General features: G+C 50.6%; 2 protein-coding genes and 1 non-coding gene across 5 annotated transcripts; all 3 read left to right on the top strand.

The window, feature by feature from the left end:
* Positions 1-75: 75 nt before the first annotated feature.
* Positions 76-1013, top strand: C1H12orf57 (chromosome 1 C12orf57 homolog). Its single transcript, XM_085068643.1, has 3 exons — positions 76-349; positions 448-624; positions 706-1013. Exons 1-3 carry the CDS (start codon positions 103-105, stop codon positions 852-854), a joined length of 573 nt encoding a protein of 190 aa, XP_084924769.1. The 5' UTR covers positions 76-102; the 3' UTR covers positions 855-1013.
* Positions 111-171, top strand: LOC146445163 (U7 small nuclear RNA). The gene has a single exon (XR_014855813.1). It is a non-coding gene; the product is annotated as a U7 small nuclear RNA (small nuclear RNA).
* A 1260-nt stretch (positions 1014-2273) lies between the features above and the next one.
* Positions 2274-15868, top strand: PTPN6 (protein tyrosine phosphatase non-receptor type 6). Of its 3 annotated transcripts, XM_085068490.1 has the most exons (16): positions 2274-2390; positions 7409-7531; positions 7826-8020; positions 10073-10292; positions 11057-11173; positions 11344-11460; positions 11862-11958; positions 12362-12441; positions 12529-12678; positions 12785-12916; positions 13193-13347; positions 13644-13711; positions 14088-14239; positions 14947-15044; positions 15163-15281; positions 15399-15868. In XM_085068490.1, exons 1-15 carry the CDS (start codon positions 2377-2379, stop codon positions 15266-15268), a joined length of 1824 nt encoding a protein of 607 aa, XP_084924616.1. In that variant the 5' UTR covers positions 2274-2376; the 3' UTR covers positions 15269-15281; positions 15399-15868. The 3 variants fall into 3 exon arrangements, with proteins under 3 accessions (XP_084924616.1, XP_084924607.1, XP_084924624.1); XM_085068481.1 differs by having other exon boundaries at positions 2289-2390; positions 15163-15868; XM_085068498.1 differs by lacking the exon at positions 2274-2390 and adding an exon at positions 6784-7149 and having other exon boundaries at positions 15163-15868.
* The last annotated feature ends 1322 nt before the right edge of the window (positions 15869-17190 follow it).

Raw genomic sequence — 17190 nt, 5'->3', positions numbered from 1 at the left:
GGCAGCGGGCTGGGGAGCCGCGGGGGAGGCGGCCTGAGACGGCCCAGTCCTCGCCCTCACCTTGGGGTGAGTCGGCCCGGATGCGGCTCTCGCGCGGGCGCAATGGCCGGCAGTGATTTCAGCTCTTTTAGAATTTGTCCAGCAGGTTTCCCGCGCTCGCGGGAAGCCGCTCCCACACGGCGGTGCAATGGCAGACGAGGGCGGGCAGGCGCAGGCGCGGCCGGGGCGGGCCGGGAAGGAGCGGCCGATCGTCCGTGCGGCGCCGCAGCCGCGGCCGGCCCGCCGCGCCCCATGGCGGCCTCCTCGCAGCCCCCGGTGCCGCCGGCGCTGAGCGCGGAGCAGGCTAAGGGTGAGTGCCGGAGGCTCCGTCTGTCTCCCGGGCGGGCCGGCGGCGCGGTGCCCGTGTCGCGTAGCCGGGTGTCGAGGCTGAGCGCCTGTGTCCTGCAGCCGTGCTGGCGGAGGTGATCAAGGCGTTCGGGGCGCCCGAGAACGCGCAGCGCATGGAGGAGGCTCGGGACAACGCCTGCAACGACATGGGGAAGATGCTGCAGTTCCTCCTGCCCGTGGCCACCCAGATCCAGCAGGACGTGATCAAGGCCTACGGCTTCAGCAGCGACGGCGAAGGTGGGTTGTTCCTCCGCCGGGCGGGATGCTCCGAGCCCGCCGGGGCAGCGGGGCTTCCTGCCCACCCCCCTTTCCTTGCAGGAGTCCTGAAGTTCGCCCGGCTCATCAAGTCCTACGAGTCGCAGGACCCGGAGATCGCCAGCATGTCGGGCAAGCTCAAGGCCATGTTCCTGCCGCCCATGACGCTGCCGCCGCACGGGGTGGGCACCGGCGGAGTTGCTGCCTCCTGAGCCCGCCGAGCTCTCCTGGTGCTGCTCTCCTTCCGAGGTGCACGTCCTGTCAGCCCTGGGAATGGGGCACTTGAACAAGGGAGACGCCGACCTGGAAAGAATGGGATGCTTCGTGCCCACTTGTGTGTCTGCTCGTGAATAAAGCGTGTGTTGAAAATGCCCGTGTTTTATGAATGGCCGTGAGCTCAGCAGTGCTGCTCGCTGGTGCAGAGGCAGCTACAGCGGTGCTCTCCGCATGACACCTGCGGTGCTGCTTTGTGAGGTCCAGTATGTAACATGTTCTGCAAAAAGGTTTGTGCAGAGCCCTAGTGTGAAGACCCTAGGATTTGATATCAGGGAGACTTTTTTTTTAGTAAGAGCTATGAAGCACTTTGCAAGGGCAAGCATTTTCAGATGTGCTGTTTGAAGAATACTAGGAAATGTGTCCCTCAGCATGGATCTAGTGCTGTTCAGCAAGTGCTGTAAATGCCACTGAGGCCCTTGTCTCCAGTAGGGTCAGTGCTAATTTACTCCTGCCCCCAGTGCCTGTGCCTGCCTTGTTTTGTGGCCGAGTGTGTAATCCAGCACATTGTCCTTAGTGAAAAAGGCAGCAGGGAGATGCAGCAGGGAGTGGCCGAGCGTGGGAGGGCTGGACTTGCCCCATTTGGCTGCAGCCTGGATTAGAACAACATAAACAACATAAAATCATTTCACGTTTTTTCAAACTGCAGAGGGATCAACCTAGCGGAGCAGCCTCGCTCCATTGCAATGTTTTCTTTCCAGTGTGATTCAGGGGGACATCAGGTATGTCTGCTTGTAGCCTCCTGCCCTGTGTGCCTGTTGCTCTTGGAAGAATTGAGGTCTTTGCCAACGGGGGAAAAGGGCTGGGGGTAAAGGAGCCGGGCCTGGGAGAGCAGGGAGCTGCAAGCCAGGTGTGAGAGCTGTGTCAGGTTCTGCCTCTGTGCTTTGAGTTACAAACCGGGCAGGAATGCAGCCAGCGAGGGCGTGAGCTCAGTGGATGGGAGGCAGGAAGAGCCGTCGGTCCCTTCCGTCTCCATCTACCTCTCCGAGCTTGGCCTTGGCCTTCCCCCACCCCTCTGATTATTCATTAGCTACAGTCCAGGAAGTGCTTTGCAAATGGTGAAAATTAAGCCCTCGGCTTGAGGCCTGAGGTTTGCCTGACCTGGAGCTACCTTCTTCTCGGTGTGCCTGGGAGCAGGCGGGGTGCGGGGCTTGTCCCGTGCGGATCACACAGACGCAGGTGAGTCACGGGAGCTGCTGCCCTGCGAGCACTGCCAGCTGCGGCTCCAGCACCCCGGAGCTCAGCGCCATGAGCATCCAGCCCTGCCGGGAGGGTGCCAGACCACCGCTCCTCTGCCAGGGTCCTTGATCTCTTTCCCAAATCCATCTCAAGGTCTTGTCTTGGTAATTCCAATATTGCTTTATTTTCTTTAGTGGGACCCCCTTGGTTGAGGGCTGTGGTGCTTCCTCCACCAGCTCCTGTCAGTCCTCCATCAGTGGGGATCTGAGAGACAAGATCCTGATGCCATCCCGTGGGTGAGTGCTGTGAATGCTAGTTAGGGCAAGAAAACAAGAGCTGTTGGTGACAAAATAAAGATATCAGGAGTAGGAGTTGGGTACAGAAGGGGAAAAATCCAGCTTTCTAATAGGAGCTGCAGGGACTGGAGCTCGCTGTGCTTTAGATTGTTGCTGCTGTTACTGTTGCTCCTTCTCTGATAAAGAGCAAGCAGGGTTTGTGATGCCCAGTCAACTGCAGTTCCTCTGCCACCCTGCAGCTGCAGCATCTCTGAATGGTTTTGCAGATGAAGGTTGGCTGCCTGGCCTTTTAAATCCTGGCTATTCCTCTATTTGCTGCAGTCTTTCTAGCCCTTTGTGGAACAAAGAGCAGGACATAGAATCCTCACAGTCAGTCCAAATGAGCACGTTGCTCTGGAGGCTCGTGGCAGGGTGTCAGGAAATAGAATTCACACTGGCAGTGCTTTCTGGTAAGGATTTGGGCCACCATGGTGGTCCAGCACTGTCCTGGAGCCTCATGGCCTGATGGAGAGCATCTGGCTTTGGCAAGTCACAGGAAGATGGTCCATCTGCCCATTCCCAGATAGCCTTTCCTCTGCAATAATGACTGAACTACAGTGGAGTTCTGTACAGAACAGCAAAACCTTCTGTCTGAAATAATCTCAATGCTGAGATTCAGAAGTACCAAATGCAATGCTCCTTCTCAAAAAAAGGGTACCAAATTAGCTCCCCCAAAGGTGAGGGAAGCATGGAACAATAAAGGTCTTATCTGTGTTAGAGGGTAAACAGTATAACGGAGAAAACTATGAATGTGATACTAGAAAAAGAGCCAGATTCTGCTTTTGTAAAGGCAAATCCAGTCCTCTAAAACTGGGGGGTTCTGAGGGATTTAGCAAGCTTGTGGATGAGGCAGGTCTGGCCAATACAGTTTGCTTGGATTTAAAGAATTTGACAAGATTTTCTCAGCAAAGTCTTTAAGTAAGGCTGAAGTCATGGCATGAAAGAAAAATAAGATGAAGGTTTTCTTGGGTAAAGTATTACTAGAAAATAGTAAATGGAAGGTGGGAATTATCCCATTTTTGCAGCAAAGGGAAGTCATCAGTGGTCAGTCAGATCACAGGGGCCTAATCTGAAATACACAGTGTTCAGTATATTCCCAAGTGATCTGGGAATACATCTGGGTGAAGTGAGAAAATTGTGTGATATTAAAAAGTTATTCAGGACAATGTGGTGGGAGTTGACTGTGAATAATCTCAGAAAGACCTTGGCAGTGAATGAGTGGGCAGTAGAACAGCGGATGAAATTTCATATAGGCTTATGTAAAACAATGTTCATGCAGAAAAAATAATTCAAAATTTGCATATGAAACAATGACTGTGAACTAATTGTAACCTCTCTGGAGTGAAACTTTGATCATGTAAGTCCATGCAATTGTTAGCTTAATGCTTGGTTGTGGTGAACATTGGAAATCTTCACTGTCCATGAATCACCAGCATCTTGAACACCACAGTTCTGCACCCACCTTCACTCTTATCTCCAAATCAAGATGCCAGAATTGGAAATATCCCTGAGAGGGACAGAAAAGGTGATCAGAGGTATAGAATAACTCTGTACAAAGAACACCTTAGCAGGGCTGGATTCTTCAGCCTGGCAATGAGCTGGGGATGGATACAGACCTTACAGGTCTGTTACCACGAGCAGCTTGGAGCAGCAGCAGGGCAGAAACAGGAATCACTCACTGATATTTCTTTAGAACGTGATTTTTCTTTCTTTAGAACAACCTTTATTTTATTTATAAAGAAAATCTGTATTTTCTTTACTAAAAAAGAGGCAGGGAGCAGCTTGTAAGCAAGTCAAAGGAGGGGGTCTTTCTGTGGAACTTCTTGCCAAAGGATGCAAAATTTGTTATGGATTTCATGGTTGACTCTACAAGTAGCTGCTAAATAGAGGCTTAGAAAGTACAAGGGCAAAAGAAACTCTATAAATAACCTTTCCCTCTGCTCTTCCTTTGACAACCGTTTTGCCCTCTGGATTGCCTAGTCCCACCCCCTGCTCACAGCAGAGCTCGCCCCAAAACTAGCTCAGGTAGCTCAGGGCCTTGTTCAGGTGAGTCCTGATGCCTCCCAGGGTGGAGGTTCCCCAGCTGCTCTGGGGACCTGTGGCAAGTGCTGAACCACCCTTGGGGGGAGCATGTGTGCAGTTTTTCCTGATACCTAATCAGAATTTCCCTTGCTGCAAGTGATGCCTCTTGTCCTTTTGTTGTGTCCCACAAAAACGAATCTGACTCATCAGCTCTAAACCCCACGGCCCCTTTTAGGTAGTCTCAGACAAGTGTTAAATCCCTCCTTAACCATCTTTTCTCCGAGCTGAATAAACCCAGCTTCTCTGCTGTGCTTCAGGCTCTTCACTGCCTTAGTGGCATGATGCTGGATTCTTTCCAGTTTCTCAGTGCCTTTTCTTTTGCAGCAGTCCAGATGTGTGTGTCTTTTAATTAGCTGTTTCATTTATCTTCTCCTGTAAATTTGTTCCTGCGCTAGCTGTGGCCTGGTTCCACGAGGGATTCACAGGATGAGGTTCTAACACCTGTGTTGTACTGAAAGCCAAACAACAGTGTAAGAGTAGTCTCTTTACAGAAATCTTTTGACCTCTTAATTATATTCGGAAAGTGTTTTAGTGGCTCAATTATAGTCTGCTGTTCCATGCTGCAGCCATTTGGGAGAGCGACCTCAAAGATACCAACTGATGGCTTCTCTGCGGTGATACTTCCCTCCCTTACTGGTAGTTTTTAATTAGATGGCCCAGATCAAAGACACCAGGGCAGCTGCGTGCATCAAGTCCTTTCCGAAAATGAAAGCAAACTGAAGCATAAACTCATCCTGTAAATTATGTGATATGGGATTTGTGTCCATAAAAATACTGTAATGGATTACACTGCACCCTGTGGCTTGTCCTGCTGGGGGGTACTGAGTTACATGGGATAAGTGCTCTCTCACCCTTTCTTATTCTCATCTGGACTCTTTGCTACCTTGTTCTTTCCCTGTTCCCTTATGTCCAACTAATGTTCAGTTCCTCAGACAGATTCTCTCCTTCAATCAGTTCATAAGGTGTAGGGATGCCTAGGTTTTGGTTTTCATCTGCCTTGGCTTCATATTGACTCAACGTAATCTAATATTCTTTTGATATCAGGAATTCGCTTTTGGGACTTCTGCCTAGAAGTTCCTGCCTTTTCTCCCTTAGCTCTAAACAACACTTCTTTTCTGTGCTGGTGCTAGACTGACTCTGATTTAGGTGCAGTCTTTCAGGTGCAACTTCTACAACTTTGTGCAGAAGTTGTTCCTTTAAGCCACAAGCCATGTGCACTAAATGTCTCCTTGGCTTTTAATATCAGTCCTAAGTCAGTACATCTGGCTCCCTGCAGCTCACCGCACCCCAACTCACCATGTGCATGAAACCAGAAGCATTTCTAAGGAAGCTGTTGTAGGTGCCTGGGTTGCCTTTCTAGCAATGAAGTTTAGCTTCCCACTCGTCTCTCCTGTACTTCCCTTTGTTGCTGGTTTCTGTCTCAGCCACGAGTTTTTGTCTAGGTTGTAGCTAGCAGCCTGTTCATCTTTTTGCAGGATTTCCCAGTCTGGTGGTGTGCGGGGAAGTCTGCAGCTGCTGATACTTGAAATGAGCAAGGCTCTTGCTGTTCCTGCTGCCCACACTGCCACTCAGGGTAGCTGAGATGGCCCCAGGGAAAAGTCAGCTGGATTGCACTTAGGCCACTGTTTAGCTGCCTATTCTTTCACAAGACCTGCAGACCTTGAAACCAGTGCTGTGGACAGGGCGGTCATGGGCCACAGCTGGAAACAGCCAGGAAACTGGAATGGTTAGTTTTCCCTCTTTGTACCTGGTTGTCCAGGTTGTCAGCTTTGGCCTCAGTATGCTGTGCTGGGATCTTGAAGATCCTTGGCTCAGCTCCCTCGGTGCTGTGTGGGCTCCCTGTAGGGAGTAGCTGTTTGCCCTGGTCTCTGCCTGCCTTTCTGGGCACTTCCCACCCTCCCCATACCTTTTGAGCTGCCACTGCCTGTGTCAGTCCCATCCCATGCCAGGCTGCTTTCAGGCAGGCACTGCTGTGCTAAGAGCACTAGCCTGGACCTTGAAGTCTGCAGCTCTGGGTTCACACAGATTCCCCCTTGTGCCTGTACAGAGCCCATAGGATATCTGGGACCACTCATGTTGCTCACTGGCCTTTTGGGGAAGAAGGGGAACAGAGGACAGAGTTTTATGAGAGTTTTTACAGAACTGAGTTTTGTGAGCATGGCGGGGACCCAAGATGCATGCATAGAGTCAGCCCTCATGCAAAAAAGACAGGGACCCAAAAATAATAGGGGGGATGGGAGGAAAGACACAAAAGGAGAAGCAGAAGTGTGTGCAAAGCAGCTTGGGGCTGGGGAGTGGATGGCTCAGAGCGCTTCCTGTTCCCGGAGCTGCGCGTGCCCGGCTGTGTACGGGCTTGCACCTGCCTGTGCCCAGCAGCACTGCACAGCGGGACAGGGATCGAGGCACCTATCCAGGAAAAGGCTGATGGAGAGGGTCTGGATGGACTGACAATAGCCTCCAGGAGAGATACATGGCCAGCTCCCAAGAGGTGCAGGAACAGCTTGGTGTTGGGTGCTCCAGCACAGACCTCCGACTTCCCTTTTCTTACCAGCGCGAACTGATTTTTCCTCTGTGTTTTCTGAGCTGCTTTGGTGGCAGCCACTTGGCCACCTCTTCTTTCTCCCTCCACAATGGTGAGGTAAGAGGGTCTGCGTGGTCCGTGTGCATAAAGAATGTGACCAGGGAAGTAGAATGGATCAGGGTAGGGATCGCCCTGGAAGCCTTATCTCTATGGGAACCTTCCACAGGCTGGGGGAGGCATCAGGTAGGAAGGGATGCTGTTGCTGACAGGCAGCACCTAGGGATGCTGACCAAGGACCATTCTTCACCTTAAAAGTCTCCACAGTAGTGCCTGGCCTTTTTTATTCACTTGGTCTTGCTTTTATTTTCTCTGCTAGGTGGTTTCACCGTGACCTGAGCGGGCTGGAAGCTGAAGCCTTACTGAAGGGACGAGGTGTCCATGGGAGCTTCCTGGCCAGACCCAGTCGGAAGAATCAGGGGGATTTTTCTCTTTCAGTCCGGTAAGTAACTTGGACCCCAACTTCTGTCTTTGCAGTGTTACATACACAGATTGCCTAGATCCTCACATGTCCTGGGGTATCTTCTTCATCCTCTCTCTATTCCTTTGAGTTCTTCTCAAGCTGTAAAAGGACCTCAGCTTCCCAGCATCTTCTAGACCCTCCCTTCAAGTTGCCCAAGGAGCTTCTCTTTCCAGTCATCTCCATTCTCAGGGATGGTTTGCTCTGGTTCCATGGCGGGAGGTAGTGCAGGACACTTTTCCTCCCCATTGGATTGCCCTGTGCTTCATTCCACAGGGTTGGTGATCAGGTAACTCACATCCGCATCCAGAATACCGGGGATTTCTATGACTTGTATGGAGGGGAGAAGTTTGCCACCTTGTCAGAACTGGTGGAGTACTACACACAGCAACAGGGCTCGCTGCAGGACAAAGATGGAACCATCATCGACTTGCGATACCCGCTCAACTGTTCCGACCCCACGACAGAGAGGTACAGGGACAGCAAGGCAGCTGCTGTGTCTGTGATGAGATGTTTCATGGCCTCCTTTCTGTCCTGTCTGCATCCCCAGGGCAAATCCTGCAAAAAGTGGCTCCTGCTTTCCTTAGCCTCCTCTATGTCCATGGGGGAAGCATCCAGGAATAGCTGGGCACACCTTGATCCATCACAGCAGACCTAATAGGGCTCTATTTTTACTTCTGGTTTCCGGTTGCCTTTGCTATTTATAGACTGTTTCTAGAAGGAAAGGTTGTGGTGCCCATTGTGGGTCTGTAGGGGGACATGCTGTGTGGAAGCCCTCAGTCTCGCCCCAGACCTCCTTGCTTATTCTAGGCCTGGGTGACTCATGTAGCTGAAAGCAGGACCATGTTCCCCTGCTATTCCTGGCCTGCTTAGTCTCCTTCCTGTCCCCACTTTGCATGTGTCTCTGACACCAAGTTCCTAAATCAAATCAGGTGGTTTTGCCCTTGCGTTTTGCTTTCAGGCCCTTTGATGCAGCTCGGGGAGCTGTCGCCCCCTGCTCTGGGGTGGACAAGTCCTCCTCGGGCACCTGGAGGCAGGGAGCAGAGATGCCCTGGGTGAAGCATCAGGGTACACCCCAGCTTGCTCTGGGGTCAGGCTGCAGGTCTGCCGCTGGCTGTCCTCTCCAGTTAAGGCCATTGCATCGGGGCCCTGCAGTTTCCTCCCTTACTTCTGCGGTTGGAAACTTACCCACCCCCCCTCCGGGGCTCTTACGAAAGCTCCTCACTCTCTCCCCAAGTGATTTTCCGTCACGTGGCTTTGAAGAGCTGGGCTTTGCTGGGGGAGGGAGGAATGGGACCCATTAACCCCATCCTACCTGTGGAGGGGAGGTTGGGAGACCTCTTGGATGAGCAGGAGGGGTCAGCCGATCCCCAGGTGGCATCTGAGCGCCTGGTGGCTGAGCACTTCTTTGAGAGGCGGTCCAGAAATTATTGAGAACCACACACTGAGAGTCACCAGCTGCTTCTTGCAGTGCGTGAGGTGAAGGTCAACAAAGGCAAATAACTTATAAATTATTTGCTGAGGCAAATAACTCTGTGAACCTCTTGCTGTGTGTGGAGGAATGCGTTGCTCTGGCCAGATGCAGGGGTGAATGAATGCCCCAGCTGCTTCTGTGACTGGGGTGTGGCCTTCTGAACTCAATCTCACGTCTCAGGAACAAGTAGCCCCCTAACAATGTGAAGTTCTCCAGTACCACCCCATGCCTTCCATGTTAGCTGCTCTGTGGGAAGCAAATCCACTCCCTCAGTCCTTTGGCAAGGCAGGGAGCACCTTGGTCAAATGAGGATGCTCCCTCCTTGTGCTGGGAGGAGAGGAAGGAGTTGCTGAGTGTTTGCATTGAGGACAGGAATGTGCACACAGATCAGCTCCTGGTGCTCACTCCTATGGCTAGGGTGATTGCTGCAGTGTGATATGCCCAGAGAATGGGAATTATCCTTTGAGTGAAGAGATGACTGAATTTCAGGAGGAGTTGCTGGAATGGTTCTTCAATGGATCTGATCTCAACACAGCCATCTAGGTGCTGCTAAATCTGATGGGAGACTTTCTGACTCAGTGGGGGTTGATTTTTTTTTCCCTGGTATTTGAGTTTCCAGAGCCCCTGGCAGCAGCAAGGCAACAATCCCAACAATCCTGTGAGGTGCTGAAACACACAGACTGCCCTTCCCCAACTGGTCTTCCAGGCAGAAAGTATTGCTTGCCTGTGCTTGTGTGTGTCACACAATAGATCACACTTGGTGCTTTCCCACTGTGTCCTCTAGTACCAGCCTTCTGCTCCCTAGGTCCCTGCTGCCTCCACCTCATCCCTTGCACTTTCCTCTTCTTGCCAGCTCTCTACCTTCTGTCTCATCTGCTTTTCCCAAGATCCTGCTCCTTCTTCCCTCCCTCTTTCCTTCCTCTCTCCTCCCCCTTCCTTTCTTCCTCCCTCACCCTTCCCCAGTGTTGATGTTCTTCACCCATCAGCTCAAGGGCATCCACTTACTGCATTTCCACCTCTTTTCTGACCCTCTCTTGCTTTTTTCCTAGGTGGTACCATGGGCATCTGTCAGGCCCTGCAGCTGAGTCCCTTCTCCAAGCCAAAGCCGCCCCTTGGACCTTCTTGGTGCGGGAGAGCCTCAGCAAACCTGGGGATTTTGTCTTGTCTGTCCTCACTGACCAGCCTAAGCCTGGGTCTGATGCTCCAGCTGGGGCCACCGGTGCCTCTGGGCCTCGGCTCAAAGTCACACACATCAAGATCATGTGTGAGGTGAGCAGTGGGAGGGCAACAGGACAGGCAGTCATCTGATGGATGTTACCAACCTGGCTGTCACAATTTCTCCTATTTCTTTCATGTGGGATGAGGAGATTGCAAGGAGAGAGAGCAACTGACCTTAAATGAGATTGGAGGGCAATTTACCTTCTCTGAGCTTCCATCCACTGAGAGCACTATGCTGAGAGCACTGTGCCATGAACTCTGTGCTCTCAAGACAAACACATCTGACCTCCCTGCCAGTGGAAATGCTTTCCTAGATGGTGCCTATGGATCTGCACCCCAGCTCTGCCTTTTTCCTGAACATTATCAGCTTTGTCTACAGGACAGGCTGAGAGAGTGGGGGCTGTGAAGCCTTAGAAAGCTCCGGGGAGATCTTACAGCACCTTCCACTACCTAAAGGAGGCTTATGAGAGAGCTGGAGAGGGACTTTTTACAAGGGCATGGAGTGATAGGGCAGGGGGCAATGCCTTCAGACTGGAAGAGGGCAGGTTTAGATTGGATATTAGGAAAAAATCCTTTACTGTGAGGGTGGTGAGGCACTGGAACAGGTGGACCAGAGAAGCTGTGGATGTCTCATTCCTTGAAGTGTTTGAGGCCAGGCTGGAGGGGGCTCTAGGCAACCTGGTCTAGAGGAAAGTGTCCCTGCCTGTGGCAGGGGGGTTGAAAGTAGCTGCTCTTTATGGAACATTCCAACCTGAACTGTTCCATGATTCTATGAATGTTATGAGTGAGACATTACACATTCTTCCTCCGTTTAGAATGGACGCTACACAGTTGGAGGTGCTGAAATGTTTGACAGCTTGACAGATCTGGTGGAGCACTTCAAGAAGACTGGAATTGAGGAGATGTCTGGTTCTTTTGTGTACCTGAAGCAGGTAAGTCCAGTTTCCTGTTTTTAGGGGTCCTTTGGAGGGACTGATTTTCTATTTGTTTCTGCTTTGTGTCCTTTTCCTTCTTTTCTCCACAGCGCACAGAGGACACTGTGCTGTCCAGCAGCATCTCTCCCTCTCTCTCTCTCACACCTACTGTGTTTTCCCATCCCCAGCCCTACTATGCTACGAGGGTGAATGCTGCTGATATTGAGAACAGAGTGCAGGAACTGAACAAGAAGACAAGTCTGTCTGAGGAGACGTCCAAGGCTGGATTCTGGGAGGAATTTGATGTAAGAAACTGCTGGGAGACATTATTTGACTTTTTGGGAATTCTGCGTGCACCACCTCATTCTCTACACTTGATTTCTTCCTGCACACAAACTCCTTGTGTGTCTTGTTAATTTAACTATGAAAGAAGTCTCTGTTTGGAACCTGTTCCCCTGGGGAGTGAGTGTCATCTTCAAGTGAACCCAGTGAGGTAGAAATGTGCTTTTTTTATGATTGGGAGAATGAGTCACTGAGACAGTAAGAGCACAAACCTTGGACTTTTCAAATCTAGATTTGGTTTTCACTTATCTGCTCTGCCACAGCATGCCCATGTGTCATCAGAGCCACCACTGTGCCTCCTAGTGCCCACCTCCCCCGTCATACATTGTGACCTTGCCATGACTATTCTTTCTTCTGCTCTCAGAGTCTGCAAAAACAGGAAGCCAAGCACCTGTTTGACCGTCATGAGGGTCAGAGACCTGAAAACAAGAGCAAGAACCGATACAAGAACATCTTGCCCTGTGAGTCTTGCTTTTCCACTATAAAAAAAACCAAGTAGACACAGACAGGCAATGAAGAGCTGTCCAAAGTCATCCCTGGCCCTGCCTCAGCCTGCTCTGTCCCCCAGAGCAGGTTACAAGGTGTGCAGCACTGAGGATTTAAGAGCTGATGAGAGAGGGCACAGCCTTTTCCTGTCCTTGAAGGAAGGAGGGAGGCCTGCAGCAGATTCATTGGCTTCTGTGGTCCATCACATAGGCAGAGGGATGGGAGGACAGAGTGAGATTGAGCCCAGAGAGGGAGAGCTGAGGATATGGGGCATGCATTGGGGATCATGACTGCAGTGGCATGGGGCAGTGAGGGAGCTCTGTGTGGCTGTGCGTGGAGTATCTCATTGCACTGTTTATTCTTTCACTGCACCCCCAGTCGATCACTCCAGAGTCATCCTCCAGGGAAGGGACCCAAATATACCTGGATCTGACTACATCAATGCCAACTACGTCAAGGTGAGACTCTTGAAAGGTTGTGCCCAAAGTGAGGGAAGGCCTTCCTGCTCCTGAAGCCCCCCCTGATCTTCTCCTGTCCACACTCAGAACACGCTGATCAGCCCAGATGAGTGCACCAAGACCTACATTGCCAGCCAGGGCTGCCTGGATGCCACAGTCAATGACTTCTGGCAAATGGTGTGGCAGGAGAACACACGCATTATTGTGATGACAACGCGGGAGGTAGAAAAAGGCCGGGTAAGTAGCAGTCTGGAGGTGTCTGTTTCCCTTTCAACCACTGCTCTGTTTTTTCTCTCTCTCCTGCCCTCTGCCCATCCTCACCCTGCCCTCTCTGCCCACACAGAACAAATGTGTGCCTTACTGGCCGGAATTGGGCAGCACGAAGGAGTATGGTCCCTACCTTGTGGAGAACGCTGGGGAGCACGATGCGCTGGAGTACAAACTGCGGCACCTCTGTGTGTGTCCCAAGGATAATGTGAGTGTGTCTCACCAAGGGCTGTCATCCAACTCCTGGGTCTAACAGACTCCATACATCTATACCTGGGAACTGCTGGGTGCTGTGATGCTGCTGTTTTATCTTTCTTGGGGCTGCTGTTCCCACCTGGTTTGGGCTGGAATCACACTGGTGGAATCACCAAGAAATGTGCAGGAGACAGATTCTCTCTGGCTTCAGACCCTCCTCTCCCTGGGACAGAGGCCATGAACAGGGCTGGGTTGCAGTTTTACCAGTGGGGTGCTTTGCTGTTCTCAGGCTAAGGCTGTGCGTGAGATCTGGCACTACCAGTACCTGAGCTGGCCTGACCATGGTGTACCCAGTGAGCCGGGAGGAGTCCTCAGCTTCCTCGACCAGATAAACCAGAAGCAAGAGAGCATCCCTGATGCAGGGCCTATTCTGGTACACTGCAGGTTGGTATAGAAGCTGGAGTTTGATGCTTCCTCCATCCCTTTAGGGTGAGACACAGAAATTCTGTCCTGCTGCTTCCAGCTGTACCCCAGAATTTGTGAGTGAAGCATATCCCAGTCTCCCTATTTGCTTTTTTCCTCTTCAATGCCCTCAAACCAAACTCCATACCTGTTGAATCCATGACTATTTTGTCGCATTACTGAACAGCTGCTACAAGAGCCACATCCTCCCTCAGAAGCAGCTGCATTATGTTTCAGGAGCTGTGTTGCTCTGACCTCTGCTTGTCCTCTCCTTGCAGTGCTGGGATTGGCCGCACTGGGACTATCATCGTCATTGATATGATAGTGGAAACAATCTCCACCAAAGGTAAGAGGACCCCAAAGGATCTCAGGGTGAACTGGCCTACCCAGTAGGGCTGTGCCCCTAAGTTCAGCTGCAAAGGGTTGAGAACTACCATGTGGCAGTGGGAGAAGACCCTGCCATGGCCCTGGAAGGTTATTCTGCTGGATCTCTGTACTATATCCACTTACTATGGCTTCAGTCTTCCCTGAGCTTTGGCTATTCCTCCAGCCAGACTTGAAAGATGCTGAGTAGGGGGAGAGATAGGAGGTCCATAGAGGAATAAAGAGTATGGAAAGAGGTAGAGTCTTTCTGACTGACCTCCACTGTGGCTGCTTTTGGTAGAGAACTGGAAGAGGGGGCACTGAACATGTCCATAAACTCTTCTGGCACTCCTTGCTAGGGCTGGACTGTGACATTGACATCCAGAAGACCATCCAGATGGTGAGAGCTCAGCGATCTGGGATGGTGCAGACAGAGGCCCAGTACAAGTTCATCTACATGGCCATCTGCCAGTTCATAGAGGCAACCAAGAAAAAGCTGGAAGTTATCCAGGTGAGAAAGGGGGCTCTACTGTCCTGTGAGCCTAAGCCCTGCATGGTGCTGGCTCTGAGCCCAAGTGCTCTGTTTCACAATCTTTACGCTAATGCTGGGACCTACACAGGTTACAAAGGTGCACTAAGATCTGAGTCCCTGTTCCTTTCTTCTAAGACTTTTTAAGTTCAGGGAACAAGCTCATTAGCAGCTCAAGTACCAATCCCTTCTGAAGTGCTAGACAGCAGCAAGTTTTAATGCAGTTACCTTACCTATGTTCTGTAAAACATCAGTAAGTGCTGTTACAAACTTATCTTAGAACAAGCAAAGACTTTCCTCTGCTTTACTCTTTGTCTTTCACACCCCACTTTTGCAGCTGCAAGATCTTTTTGTGCTATTTGCTAAGTGGCATTTTCTTCTCTCTCCTTGTAGCCTCTGGCAGGCTCCAGTAGCTCCTGCTGTTTTAATATTCTTTAGCTGAAATTTGGCACTCTCAGGCATTCCAGTGCCTCCAGAGATTTGTTGCCCCACTGTTACCTCCTATACAAGGCTGCATTTGCAGCTGCTGCTCACCTCTGAGAGCAGCCGTTGGTGTGCTGAGCCTGGACACTTCAGTAATCCACCCACTTCCACTGAGATCCTGGCGCAAAGTGGGGTTTAACTCTTCCATGGTGCCTCACTTGCATCTCCCAGACCTCACTCAGAATTCTGTTTTTTCTCTCCTGCAGTCTCAGAAAGGCAAGCCAAACGAGTGTGAGTATGGGAACATCGCCTACCCCCCTGCAGTGAGGAATGCCCACGCCAAGGTTTTACGAAAACCCTCCAAGTAAGAGCTCACCTAAAGCAGAGACCAAGCTCTGCCTGCCTCTGGCAAGTCTGCTTGCTGGCTTGGCTGGCTTATTCCTCTTCCTCATGTTTTCCCTTGCTTTTCCCTGGTCTTACAGGCAGAAAGAGGAGTCAACAGTGTACGAGAACTTGGGGAAAAAGGAGGAGAAGCGGAAACAGCGCTCCTTAGAGAAGAAGCTGAAAGGCTCACTAAAGAAAAAATAATCCTAGATTGCAGGTAGCCCCATGGGGTCTTGAACCTGGGTGCAGGACTGGAGCTCTCATTCCAGCTGGCCTGTCTCACATTCCTTGCTCTTGGACTGGAACAAAGCCTTCCCTTTCTCTTCCATGCCAGCTTTCAGTGTCCTGAACCAGAGTGCTTTCCAGCTCAGCTGACCGACTTCACGGTCCCTTGCCTGTGCAGGCGAGCAAAGTCTCTCGCTGCCCCCTCATCATCCATTAGCAGGAAAACGTCATGCCCCTCCTTTTCTTGCTCCCTGAGCACTGGAGCCCAAACTCACCTCTGCTGTGTCAGCTTCAGTGGAATTCCTGAGGAAGAGCTAAGGAAGGTCATCCCTGGAGCTACATCAAGATAGAGTTTAGCCCGTTTATGTTCCCTGAAGCCTCAGCTTTTCAACTGTGGAGGTTTCGACCTGTTTCAGCTCAATTCAACAGAAAATTTCCTCTTTCCTCAATACCAACCTTCTCCCCCTCCGATCCTTTTACTATCTCATCCTTCAACTGGATCCTGTAAATATACCAGAATTTGATGTGATGGCCATGTTTCCTTCTGTGTTTGTAAATAAACTTGTATTTGTTTGACTACTAGGTCCCAGAAGTTTTTTTCTATAATTTCTCTTCGAGTATAGCTGTACTCCTGATTTCACCTGCAGCCCTGCAAAGACTTAGGACGGCTGTAGCTTAGTTTTCCTGATTTCCTGCTGCCTTCAGGCTCCTGAACAGAAGCTGTGACCAATTATAATGGCTCCTTGGTGTGTCGTTCAAGTGTTGGTGGTCGTCAGGGAAGTCTGAGCATGGAAAGTCAGCTGTGACAAACTATGACGCAGGTTTTGCACCTAAATTTTACTTGTGGGTTTTCAATACCTGATCAGACAAAGCCACAGCTGCTCTGACCTCATGCTGGTATGTGCCACTTGCAGCAGCAGCCTGGACTAAAGGCCTCTGGAGGCCACTTCCCACCACAAGTTATACGCAATACCGTGGGAGGAAGGACACTGCTTGCTGTCATTTGATACAGCAAGAAACGTGGTTGGAAGAATTTGGAAGATGGAAGACAGAAGACACTTGGTGAGCAGACCCTCTTTCCATGTGCTGAGCTTTAGATTCCCTTAGCCTGTGAGCCAATAGGCCTGGGCACTTCCCAGCTGGCTCTGCAATTCCATTGCTACTAGAGGAAGAAGCTGGAAAGGGATGGTTGGGAAAACAATGGGCAGAAGTACGAATGAGTGGAGGGAGTTCTACTGTGTTTCACCTCTGAATGATGACAGATACCCTCTTCTAAGCAATGGGGAAGAAGCTAAAGCCCTAGTCTAAGGAAACACCTACTTTTGCCTTTGACTCCTGGGTGGCTTCAAAGGACAGGATCCAATTGTCTTCCTTCTTAAAAAGCTGCCACAGCCTAAAGCAAGGCATACCAAGGGTTAGCTTAAACTCTACCTGAAGCTTGAAAATGAACACATCTTGTGGAACAAGCTCAAGATACTGAGAACCTCATTTGTGTTCAAATCCCTGAGCTTAATGTGTCTACAATGTCCAGTCTACAGAAAATATAGACTGAACAAGAACTATCCTGATTGCACATAAAGAAACAGAGCACTGACATAAGCAGTCTACTCTTCTTTACAGAGGCTCTGTTGCCCACAAATACTTTGGGTGGCTATTTGAGAATGCATTTTCAAAGCTGGCTCAAAGAGTTTGTGGTTCCTTGATGTTGCAAGTTAAAACATATGGGTATTAGTTATGGCTGTGACTCCCAGTAAGTTTTAAACCAGGAATCCATAGATTATATCTCTTCCTTTAAACATCTTGTGCTCTGATGAAGCAGAGGAAGATGTCCCTAAAGGCCTCTCTTCTTCACTGGAGAGCCCAAGCTGGTGCAGTTTGTAAAAAGAGATGGTTGGTTGTAA

The sequence above is a fragment of the Lichenostomus cassidix genome, chromosome 1 (assembly GCF_008360975.1).
Source record: "Lichenostomus cassidix isolate B80296 chromosome 1, HeHo_3.0, whole genome shotgun sequence".
Lineage (NCBI taxonomy): Eukaryota > Metazoa > Chordata > Aves > Passeriformes > Meliphagidae > Lichenostomus > Lichenostomus cassidix.
This window is presented reverse-complemented; position numbering and strand designations above follow the sequence as displayed.